This window comes from Anolis carolinensis, chromosome 2 (genome assembly GCF_035594765.1).
Source record: "Anolis carolinensis isolate JA03-04 chromosome 2, rAnoCar3.1.pri, whole genome shotgun sequence".
NCBI lineage: Eukaryota > Metazoa > Chordata > Lepidosauria > Squamata > Dactyloidae > Anolis > Anolis carolinensis.
In genome coordinates, this window is record NC_085842.1 from 179,637,213 (window position 1) to 179,649,638 (window position 12,426).

The following is a 12,426-nucleotide window of genomic DNA, read 5'->3' on the forward strand; positions in this document are numbered from 1 at the left end:
ACATGCCTCCAGGCAGACCAGTCTCCATCAGGAATCGTGTTCTGCAAACATTGATTTCATTTGAGTAAGTAGTCTGGATTCTTCTCCTTTACACTGATCAGCCTCTTTCCCTTCCCCAGCTTTGGTTGGATGGATCTCAGCACACTCATCTTTGCCCTGGCAAGCGCTCGTTGCCACCTGTGCGAATGTGACCTGCGGGGGCTCCATCCTGAGCCGCTACTGGGTGCTGACTACAGCACAGTGCATGAGAGAAGCGTAAGTGATGCACTGTTCTATTGGATGAAAACTATCTCAAGATGGGAAAGCTTAGTATTTTTCTCTTTGGCTGCTGTTACTGTTGAGCAGGGTAGTTTAGTCCAATACAGCAATGGCATTTTTTTTTTTGAAAGCTTAGTATTTTTCTCTTTGGCTACTGTTTACTGTTGAGCAGGATGGTTTGGCACAACACAGCAATTAAATTTTCTGTTCAGATCCTTTCTCACATATGACCTTTTGTCCCGCTGGGAAATTGGAACAAGTCATAGAATCATAGAGTTGGAAGAGACCCCACGGGCCATCCAGTCCAACCCCCTGCCAAGAAGCAGGAAAATCGCATTCAAAGCATCCCCGACAGATGGCCATCCTGCCTCTGTTTTAAAACCTCCAAAGAAGGAGACTCCACCACACTCTGGAGCAGAGAGTTCCACTGCTGAACAGCCCACACAGTGAGGAACCTCTTACATGTCAGTTCACCTTTTAAATACATTCATTGCCCCTTTTACTATTCGGTATCAGGAAATAATGATTTTTCAAAACCAGATATAGACTGGGTTGCTGTGAGTTTTCAGGGCTGTATGGCCATGTTCCAGAAGCATTCTCCTCCTCAGAGGCTGTGAGATCTGTTGGAAACTAGGCAAGTTGGGTTTATAAATCTGTGAAATGTTCAGGGTGGGAGAAAAAACTTTTGTCTATTTGAGGCAAGTGTGAATGTTGCAGTTGGCTACCTTGGTTAGCATTGAATAGCCTTGCAGCTTCAAAGCCTGGCAGCTTCCTGCCTGGAGGAATTCTTTGTTGGGAGGTGTTCACTGGCCCTGATTGTTTCTTGTCTGGAATTCCCCCATCTTCTGGGTGTTGTTCTTTATTTACTGTCCTGATTTTAAAGTTTTTAAAATACTGGTAGCCAGGTTTTGCTCATTTTCATATTTTCTTCCTTTCTTTTGAAATTGTTCACATGCTTGTGGATTTCAATGGCTTCTCTGTGTAGTCTGACATGGTGGTTGTCAGAGTGGTCCAGCATTTCTGTCTTCTCAAATAATATACTGTGTCCAGGTTGGATCATCAAGTTCTCTGCAACGGCTGACTTCCCTGGTTGAGTTCGTTTGCAGCGCCTTTCATGTTCCTTGAATTGTGTTTAGGCAATACTTCTGCAATACTTGCTGAATTGAACACTATTTGTGTCTAGTGTCTTAATATTTGCACTAAAATGTGCGATGCAAGGCCAGAAAGTTATTTTTGTTCTTTACAATATGTTCTGTCTACTTGATCCTTATGAAACAAATTGCTGCGTTTGGTGGTCCCTATGTAGAGTTGTCCACAGCTGCATGGTAGACTCCTGCAGAGATGAGAGCATGGAACTTGGCCATACAGTCTGGAAAATGCACAGCAACCCAATGATTCTGGCCATGAAAGCCTTCGACAACACAGATAGAGACTGCCAGCCATTTCTAGATTCTTTGGTTGGCATTTCTAAAAAGAACATGTGGCCCTCAGAGAAAAGAAAGGTAAAATAACACTGCCTTACACACAGAGCAGTTTACACCCCTGACTGAAACAGAACAAAAGAATAAAGGAGTTGTTACCTTGAATAACCTTGAATAAAAAGTGTCCTTGGTGGCACAGCGAGTTAAACCACTGAGCTGCTGAACTTGCTGACCAAAAGGTCACCAATTCGAATCCGGGAGTGGGGTGAGCTCCCGCTGTTAGGCCCAGCTTCTGCCAACCTAGCAGTTTGAAAACATGCAAATGTGAGTAGATCAATAGGTACTGCTCCGGCGGGAAGGCAGTGGCACTACATGCAGTCATGCTGGCCACATGACCTAGGAGATGTCTATGGAAAATGCTGGCTCTTCAGCTTAGAAATGGAGATGAGCACCAACCCTCAGAGTCGGACATGACTCGACTTAATGTCAGGAGAAAACCTTTACCCTTTACTACTTTGAATAAACTATGTCGGCATCTCTAAGCCTACTCCTCACACGATCATCCTCCCATATTATGAGCAAGAAAATGTCATCCCTTTATCTGCTGCTTTGAAACTGAGTTAATTCAACCTTCTCTTCAATGCATACAGGGATCCAGAAGGTACTGCTGTTTTTGTGGGGTTGATGCACCCCAAAGGCCACATCAAGGGGGTCAGTGTGGCTGGGATTTACATCTCTAATAACTCCAGTGTAGCTCTACTGCTTCTCCAGAGACCTATCACCTTTAACAAGTACATCACTCGTATGGCTTCCTCCCCGACAGCATCTTGGGATAGCTGTAAAGTGATGGGCCTGCAGATACTACAATCTGGTATGACGGGCAAATGACTACAGAGGATGGGGGAGGAAGGAGAAAGTATGCTATTGAGCTGGACTGAATGTTCCAAGACCAATCCATGCTAAGCAGTTATTATTCCTTAACAGACTGTACATATCTGTTTGAACATACTGCACCAAGTTGGAGCTTGTTCTGTACAAAGAGCCAGGCAACTTGATTTTTTGTTGACCTGGCTATTATTTCCAATTGCAGAGTACAATGGTGAGAAAAAGTTTGTTATGTATTTCATCTAGTCTCAAAAAATAAGCAACCTAATTTAACATATGACAGGCACACATTGGCAACATTTAATGGTCCACAAATGATTCATCATTATCCTTGTATGAAAAAAATGTGTGAACTTTTAGCTTTAGCGCTTCGTGGTATCCTCTTCAGCCAATAATGTCTTCAAGTATGTTTACAGAACCCTTGGTCAGTCTCTCAAATCAGTTTGAAGGAATGTTGTCCCATTCCTTCTTAAAGAACTGCTTCAGCTTTCCTCACACTAACAGTTTACTTTAGGTTTTGCCACAACATTGCAGTGAGCTTTGAGTCTATTCTAAAATATGAATCCATCCATAATAATTTTTGGAAGACTTGTTTGCATGTTTGGGATCATTGTTGCTTGACCAACTTTTGGTTCTGTTTCTGCTCTTTGATGGGTGGCCTGACATTCTCCTCTGTAACGTTCTGAAACTTTGCAAAATGACTGGATTTTTAAAAGTCAGCTAAGGGTCCTAAACTAGCAAAGCAGGACCAATGCTTGATGGTTGAGAAGAGGTTCTTAGGCTCTATTTCACCAAATGCTATATTTCACACTGCCATCACAAATTTCCATCTTTTACTTGCCTGTCCCTAGAACTTGTGAACTTTTGGAGAATTATTATCTTTGGAAAGGCATGATCTTGTTAGAAATCATAACCTTTTGGGAAAATGATGCTATAGCTTTTTGGAAAATGGAAATCTCCATAACCGTTTGGAAAATGGCATTCACCACCATTTTGGGAAAATCAGGAATCTGAGAAGAGTTAAAAAATTAGATTTCTCAGCTGGCAAAATGACATACCTAGATATCTCTTTGAACTGTTAGGGACAAAGATATGTCAATGCACAAACACATATGTATATCAGAGTTTCAGAAGTGTTCTTTCAGTTGCCCAAAAAAACCAAAAAAAAAAACCCTACTCTCCCTTTAAACACCTTGGTTTAAATCATGCTCTCAAGAGACCAAAAACAAGTAGACTTCTTTAAAAGTAACACAGTTGGTTTACTCACAAACTTCATGTATTCGGCATATAAGTACTTTGCATATCAGTCCAGTTACAGATAAGATTTGAAGTAGTTTTTCTGTGCAGGTATCACAGGGCATCTTTCTTATGATCTTAACAGTCCATAGTCTAAGCATTTCTCTGTTTAGAGCAAGCATGGGCAAACTTAGGCCCGGGGGTCGGATGTGGCTCTCTGGGCGCTTCCCTCAGGCCCTCCTCATTTTCCCTGTCCTCTTGGCATAAGGACATGGCAGCCTGATGCGTCCTTATGCCAAGACAGGGAAGGAAGGCACGCAGCAGCTGAGAGCCCTCTGGAGCACTCTCAGACACTGCATGTCTTGTCCTCCCAGCATAAAGATGATGCGAGCGGCCCAGAAAACCACTTGAGAAAGACATGCGGTAGTAGAGAGCCCTTTGGATCATTCTCAGCTGCCGCCTGTCTCATCCTCCTTCTGGCATAATGCCAAGGATAACCCGAGGATCAGTCGCTGTGTGTCCTTTCTTCCTCCTGACATAAGGACGGGGCCACTTGCATCATCTTATGTCCTTATGCCTGGAGGACAGCCTGAGGATGACCTGTACCCTGCTCTGCCCCCTCCCGGCCCTGCTCTCTCCTGGGCCGTCCCCCTCCCGGGCCTAGTGTGTGCCCAGCCGTCCTCCCTCCAGGCCTGGCCCAGCCCTTCTGGCCAGACCTACAATGCACCCCCAAAGCAAAAATGTTTGTCCATTCCTGGTTTAGAGAGTCTAATATGAGTCTCTGTCTAGTCTGAAAGTCCAATGAAGTCTGAGTCCTGAACAGTCCCAGTTGTGATCCCATGGTCTGCAGCCACTCCCACAACATAGAGTTAAGAAAAACTGCACCAATACACACATATACAATACAGCAGTGATTCCCAAAGTGGGTGCTACCCCCCCCCCCCAGTGGGCGCTGCAGTGATCCGGGGGGGCGGTGATGGTACCTATTAGGACATGGGGGCGGGACCAAGGGAGGGGCGGGGCCTCTTCCCATGTGCTGGAGACAGGGCTGAGCCCCTGAGGTGCCTGTTAGGACACACGGGGGGGGGGGGGGGAGCTAGAGGAGTGGGCGTGGCTTCTTCCCAAGAGCCCGAGACAGGGCTGAGAATATATACCTCTCCTGAGGCACTTGTTGGGACACAGAGGTCGGAGTTAGGGAAGGGGGTGGGGCCTCCTTCCAAGAGCCTGAGACAGGGCTGAGCCTCTATATTTCTCCTGACGGGCCTTTTAGGACTAAAGGGCGGGGCTAGGGGTGGGGGTGGGCCTCTTCCCAAGAGCCTCTGTATACCTCCCCTGAGGTGCTTGTTAGAACATGGGGGCGGGGTATAGAGTTCAGAACCATCAGGCACTTGGGAAGAAGCCCCGCCCCCTCCTCTAGCCCCACCTCCTGTGTCCTGGCAGGCTCCGCAGGACAGGGATAGAAGCTCAGCCCTGCCTCAGAGCTCGTAACCCCACCCATCCCTGTCCTGACTGCTCATTTGTGGCCCCACCCACCTCCACCTCCCCCTCACAGCCCTGCATCTTGGACTAGGGGAGAGGCTCAGCCCCGCCCTCTTGAGCAGGAGCCACGCCCACCCCTCTAAGTCATGCCCCCCTTTCCAAGGGCGCTGAGTAATATTTTTTTCTGGAAAGGGGGCGGTAAGCCAAATAAGTTTGGGAACCACTGCAATACAGTAAGAAATCTCAATTATATACATAAAAAATGACTAGCGGAGGCTTGAAGAAGGTTGCTGTTTCCAATATGGACATCATCTGTGTAATCTTTACCTAACTTGAGACAAATAGGAGTGTTATTTTTAGAAAACAATTGCTATTTTATAATGGGCACTATTCAGATCTTTTTTCCTGATTGTTGAGTCACGAACCTCCATATTATCTAAGGTAGTAGTTCCCAACCGGTACTCCTCCAGGTGTTTTTGACTTCAGCTCCCACAATTCCTAACAGATGGTAAACTGGCTGGGATTTCTGGGAAATTGAAGTCCAAAACCCCTGGAGAACCAAAGGTTGGGAACCACTAACCTAAGGTGAGAAGGATTAGCAGAGCCTTTGGTTATACTTGGTGGCTCTTTATAACTCCTTGGATGATATATAAACTGTAAGTAGAGAAATTAGGTACCACAAATTGCGGGGGAGGTATTTTACGACACCATAAATAACAAAACCAGAAATGCGGTGAACAAGAGGAAGGTGGAAGTGAAATGGCAGACAAATGCTTGAGGCAGTGAGACAAAGAGAGTTCCGGAGGCTGTAGAAAAAAATGACTTTTATTCTCAGTGGCCAGTGAGAATACAGCAATAAAGAAAAAGACCTTCTCCTGTCATTAGGAAAGCGAAGGTACCGGAACAGAGAATCACAAGTTCTTATATACCCTTTTCCCTCCATCTACTGCATCACACAGGTATTATCAATCACCAATTAATGTCAAAAAAGTCTTACTGGGCACTTATCTAAAAGCTATTTTTGCATTTTCCTAAAATATAGACTACTTTCAAGACCTCTGACCCTCCATTAGCCTTATCTTTGGAATTCCCGTCTCATCCATTAGGGGTTCTCATTAATTAAGGAGAATCCCCTTATCTCAGCTGTCAGAGACCTATTAGCACTCCCCTCATGGCGCCAGGTCTTATCTTGACATCCCCAAAAGCCTTAATTTGTCTCTTGTCCATTAACTTATCTATTCTTGTTGACACTTAACAGATGTCTCTGGCACTTGAGTGAACTTTGGTCTGCTAGGGGTAGACCGTTATTTTGCTGAGCAGAGTATATTTTTAAGGCTAGCACACAATCTGCTGGTGATTACATATTTTTCTATATCATGATTACATTCAATATATGGTTTCCAATACAAGTATTATATTTTCCCAATACACCTTCATCAGAAGAGGAAGTCTTGATGGCTCTTAGTCATAGAGAATGAAGCAACAGCAGCCCTTGTGGCTGAATCTGAGCACAACCTCAACTTCCAAGGAACCAAAAACTGGACTCCAAGACTACATACCTCCTTCTGTTTGCCTTATTCAGTTCTGTCCTGCTTCCAAACAGCATTGAATGTTTGCCATGTATGTGTACTGTGATCTGCCCTGAGTCCCCTTGGGAAGATAGGGTGCAATATAAATAAAGTGTTGTTGTTATATAAATTTGTTCTTCGCCATTCCCTCCTATGAGTGGAGAGAACTTGAGTTGCCGAAGTTTACCAAGTGTATTTTCATGTCTGAGTAAAGATGTGGAGCCTGGTCTCCAGGGTCCTAGCCTAATTTTCAAACCACTACAGCACAGTGGGCCTACTTAATTACTTATGAACTGAATTCAATTATTCCCCTTAATTAAATTGCTGCAATCAAGAGTTTTTATTTCTTTTGAAAGGACTCATTGTTTATCTAATTTAAGCATAGTTTATTTCACAAGTGATATAATTTATTGCTCTAAACTCTATTATATTTTTAAAGGATTCATTTTCAGTCATAAATTTGTTGTTATTAAAGCTCACAAACTTTTCTCACCACTATAAATACAGATATGCATATACGTGTAATCTCCAACTGAGATATGCTTTGTTAGTGAACAGTCTGACAAAGGATGAAGTTTTGTATTTTAAGTGTTGTGGTCCCTACAAAGAATTGTGATTAGTGTGGTTTGACAAAGGTGTTTTCAATTAGCTTTTTAAAGTATTTACCTGTTTCTAATTATGTCTTTTTATGGAACTCCTGTTTTATTGTGTTTTTCAAAAAAATGTAATATAATATTTTAGCTAAAATTTTATCTTAAATTATTGCAAACCACCTTGGTGCATTGTGACACATGAAAAATAATCTATCTATCAAACATCTATCTATCATCTATCTTCTATACATATAATAAAAGTGAAAATTTGTATGTGTGTATGTGGCGGAGGTGTCCACTTATGCAAACAGCCTCCTGCCTCCACAAACAGCTATGGTTCCCATCACTCAGGAGACACCAATGGCCCTTCCTCCAGTGACATGCAGGTTACAGTGAGCACCATGAACATGTAGCCCAAACCTTTATCTTCCATAAACACTATGGCCCACCACCCAAAAAATGCTGTCATTCAGGGGTATGCATGCCAAGTTTGGTCCAGATCCATCATTGTGCGCTCTGGTTGTAGGTGAACTACAACTCCTACAAATCCCTACAAAGATCTCCAGTATTTTTCTTGGTCATGGGGCCTCTGTGTGCCAAATTTGGTCCAGGTCCATTGTTCAGAGTATTCTTTGATTCCAGGTGAACTATACATCCCATTACCTACAACTCCTATAAATCATGGTGAATTCTCCCCAAACCCCTCTAGTATGTTCAGTTGCTGATCAATTCCTCTGTTTGCTCTGTGCCATAAAAAAGAATAGGAAAGGGTTATGGGAGAGGCAGTTGGCGGGGCAATGTAAATTCCACACCAATGGAAAGAGTAAGAAACACTGGGGGGTCTGTGGTGGAGGAAAAACAGAAAATCTAGGAAATCGTTCCTGTATGAAAGCCTTCCCTTGGGTGGTGGGCAGTATGGTGTTTGTGGAGGACATTGGCAGGGCTCTTGGACATGTTCATGGCGCTCACTATAATGTCGTTGGAGGGAGGGCCATTGATGTCTCCTGAATAGTGGGAGCTGTAGCTATTTGTGGAGGTGGGAGCTTGTTTGTGTAAGTGGACACCCCAGCCACACACATAATACAGTAGAGTCTCACTTATCCAACACTCGCTTATCCAAGGTTCTGGATTATTCAATGCATTTTTGTAGTCAATGTTTTCAATACATCGTGATATTTTGGTGCTAAATTCGTAAATACAGTAATTACAACATAACATTACTGCATATTGAACTACTTTTTCTGTCAAATTTGTTATATTACATAATGTTTTGGTGCTTAATTTGTAAAATCATAACCTAATTTGATGTTTAATAGGTTTTTCCTTAATCCCTCCTTATTATCCAACATATTCGCTTATCCAAGGTTCTGCTGGGTTATTTAGCTTGGATAAGTGAGATTCTACTGTACATATTTTCACTTTTATTATGTGTATAGATAAGATATATGTGGAATTACGGAACAAGAGGTGAGACTTTGGGGGCAGGGAAGGGAAGATTGTTTCCCACAGATTTAAATGTGTCAGGCCTGACAGTTTGCTGGTTTTGCCATCTTTTGACAGGTGAGATTCAGGCTAACCCCAGTGCATACCAAGTAAAAGTGCTACTACCTTCAGATTGTGCCAAGGAATATCCTGGGGTCGAACCAGCCATGTTTTGTATCGTAAATGATAACTCTAGCTACCTGCCTGCTGAAGCTGTGAGTACCTTCGTGATCGCATTTCCTCCTATGAACCTGCACAATTTCTTGGATCTTCTGAGGAGGCCCTCCTCTCGCTTCCACCACCGTCACAAGCGCAGCTTGTGGGGATGAGGGAGAGGGCATTTTCTTTGGTGGCCCCTCGGCTCTGGCTCTCTCCCCAGGGAGATTAGGCAAGCACCCACCCTGTCAGCCTTTAGGGAAAATCTAAAAACTTGGCTTTTTCAATGTGCCTTCGAAGTCTGACTAATGTATCCCCAAGACAGGCTCCCCTCAGCAGAGCCGTTCCTAGGTAATTTTTGAGAGTAGGCAATCAGAATTTTGGCACGCTCCCCCCAAATTTGGCACCCCCCCAAACAGAGGGGGGGGGCTGAGCAGCAGGGAGGGGGAGGGGTCTGCAAAGTGCCGAGGAACGGGAAGGAAGGTGTTCCTCGGTGCTTTGCAGACCAGAGAAGTGGGTGCCGCTTCTCTGGTCTGCAAAGCTCCGAGAAACGGCTTCCTTCTCAGCAGGAAGCCGTTTCTCGTGCTTTGCAGACCAGAGAAACAGTGCCCGCTTCTCTGGTCTGCAAAGCGCCAAGGAACAGCTTCCTTCTCTGGTCTGCAAAGCGTGAAACACCTTCCTGGCGGAGCTAGGATTTGCCTGTGGCTCCCCCAACAAGATGGCGCCACAGGCAAATGCCTAGTTTGCCTGGCGGGTGAACCGCCCCTGCCTCTCAGTAACAATCACAATGCCTGATGTATTTTATTCTGCTCTATCAGCCAGAAATAACGTCATCTTTCAGCCCACCCCCAAGCCATCTCTTAAACGCAGCACTTTATCCATCTACCTCACCCATTCGGTTTACCTTGGTTTTGTTTTCAAATTATGTTTTACTATGTAACTCTTGGGGTTTTTTTGTGCTATTTTGTTATGTCATTGTGGATAATTGCATTTTATCTTGTTTATTTTGTAGGATGTATGTATTTTATCCTGTTTTGGTGTGTTTACCTGGGCTTGGCCCCATGTTAGCCGCCCCAAGTTCCTTTGGGGAGATGTAGGCAGGATACAAAAATAAAGTTGTTGTTGTTATCATGTTTTCAAAGACCTTCCAGTGAACCACCATTCAAGTGGTCTTGCTTCATTCTTTTCTTCCTCTTCACAGGTAGGTGAAGGTGCAGCCCTGCTGTGTCGTTTGGAATCAAAAAGCACAAGTTGGAGGCAGGTTGGCTTTGTGAGTGCACCCCTTCCAGGATACCAGGCGGTTATTCTGTCCTCTTGCATTTCCTCCTATGCTGACTGGATAGAAGAAACATCAAAAAGAGCCAAGCACCTAGTACATCTGTCCCATGGAAGTGGACCCTGTAGGCCAAATGTTTGGCTCCTCCTCCTAATTCTGTCCTTATTGGAAGGAACAGAGTTGGGTTGAATGAAGGAACGAGATGGCAATTCCACACTTGGAACCTTCTTTGCGGAATGCTCTTCCAACACATTCCTTTGAGTGTGCCCTCAAAGAGATTGGATGAAGGGCTCGCTCAGCATCAATGGTGGTTTGAGTGCATCGATTTTTATTTCTGCATGTGGCCACATTCTCATCTGCGAAGGTACTACAGGGCTCCTTCACAGGAAACTGCCAAGCAAAAGGCAGCCCTGACTGCCCCCAGCACTAGTCCACTGGGATTCAGCCAAGATGAGCTTTTCTATGCAATGTCATCAATCCTAAGGATCGTGAGGTGGTCTATCATGAAGACTGGGGGCTGCTGTGGGTTTTTATATCAACAGTTGCTTCAATGAATGAACTAAATACAATTATGTCAAATGAGATGAAGACTGACAGAGGAGATAAAGCTCAACCCCGAGGAAGAAGAAATGAATGAATTAATGAATGAATAAATAAATAAACCATGGCTGAAGTTCTAGAGAATTTTCCATCCATTTGCTGAAGACTTTGGATATAGTTGTGTTCTGTGGCCAGGTTCTCCCATTACAACTCCCAAGCATCTGGGTTGTGTGTAGAACACGCATGTGCAGCTGGTTCCCAATATATAAACATGCAAGATAACTTCAAACTATGAACAAATACTTATTTTTTGGGAAAACTGAATTCTCTCAAAGAGGGCCCAAGGTTGGGATTTGAGATCCCATGGAATTAGCTATAAAGGGAAGGGAAGTTTGGGAATGAAAACAAGTTGGGGTGGTGGGGAGGATTGCTTCCATGATCTCTGGATCTGTTGGTAGTCTGTTGCAGGTCAGATTTGCTCAGTCAGTTGGGGACTCGTTCTTCCAAGCAGTTGAGACCATCTCTTTTTCTCATTCCTGAAAACACGGTTGAAAGTGTGGCTGGTGGTTAGAGAAAATAAGTCTTCCCATTTTACTCCACGTCGGTTTTAGAACAAAGGAAACGCAGGTGCAGAGACATGCTGCAGACGGAAGGGCAAAGGAATACCTGGCATTCCACAGTCAGGGCCTCCGGGGCTGGAAGTTACTGTCTGTGATTTACCTTCTTTCTGAACGGTGCCATGTAATTTTAGGTTCCTTCCTCTGTACCCCGCCAACTTCCAGCTTATAGTCTTGAGTTTCAAGGCTTTGTTTTGCACACACATTTGTCTCATTTTTTGATTGTGGCTTTGTTCAGGAAACCCAAACATATACCAGGTTTGGAGAGGAAGAGATGGGAAATGGTGCCCTCACACATCAGGGTTACTTTGTGTGGCAACAGAACCTAACCGTTGAGATTGTGAAAATCCTGGCCCCATCAGGGCAAGGGCCAAGTGATGCCTCTATGTGATTCAAGTGGCGTTGTAAATAAAAGGAAAAAATTGGTGCTTCCTGACATATAGTTTGTTGTGCAATCATACTACCTCATGATTTTATAGGAAATAAACAATTTGAAGTTCTCTGAACTCTTCCCTTCTGTCTTCCAGTTTTGTTTCTTATCATAGAAAATCCAGTATGTATTTATTTACGGCAGTTTTACCCCGCCTTTCTCAACCCCGGAGGGGATTCAAGGCAACTTCACAACATAGGCAACAATTCATCATCATCATCATAATTTAATTAGCAATTAATCGCCCTCCATCCAAGATGCTCTAGGCGATTTACAAGATAAAATTGTAAAGGATAAAAACATACATACAAATATTGATAAAATTAACATAGATCAAAAGCTCTAGTAAAGAGCCAGCCTTTAAAAACAGAGGACAATAAAACAACAATGTAGGTAAAGGTAAAGGTTTCCCCTGACATTAAGTCCAGTCGTGTCTGACTCTGGGGGTTAGTGCTCATCTCCATTTCTAAGCCGAAGAGCCGGCG

General features: G+C 43.9%; 1 protein-coding gene across 1 annotated transcript in view; it reads left to right on the forward strand.

Annotated features, from left to right (window-relative positions):
- LOC103281451 (uncharacterized) overlaps nt 1-12,017 on the forward strand; it is a 31,213-nt gene extending 19,196 nt beyond the window's left edge. The window contains exons 10-13 of the mRNA XM_016998567.2: nt 120-255; nt 2,330-2,550; nt 9,001-9,137; nt 10,280-12,017. Of these exons, the coding sequence (XP_016854056.2) occupies nt 120-255; nt 2,330-2,550; nt 9,001-9,137; nt 10,280-10,543 (758 nt within the window). The 3' untranslated portion in view covers nt 10,544-12,017. The remainder of the gene's footprint in view (nt 1-119; nt 256-2,329; nt 2,551-9,000; nt 9,138-10,279) is intronic.
- Nucleotides 12,018-12,426: the final 409 nt, after the last annotated feature.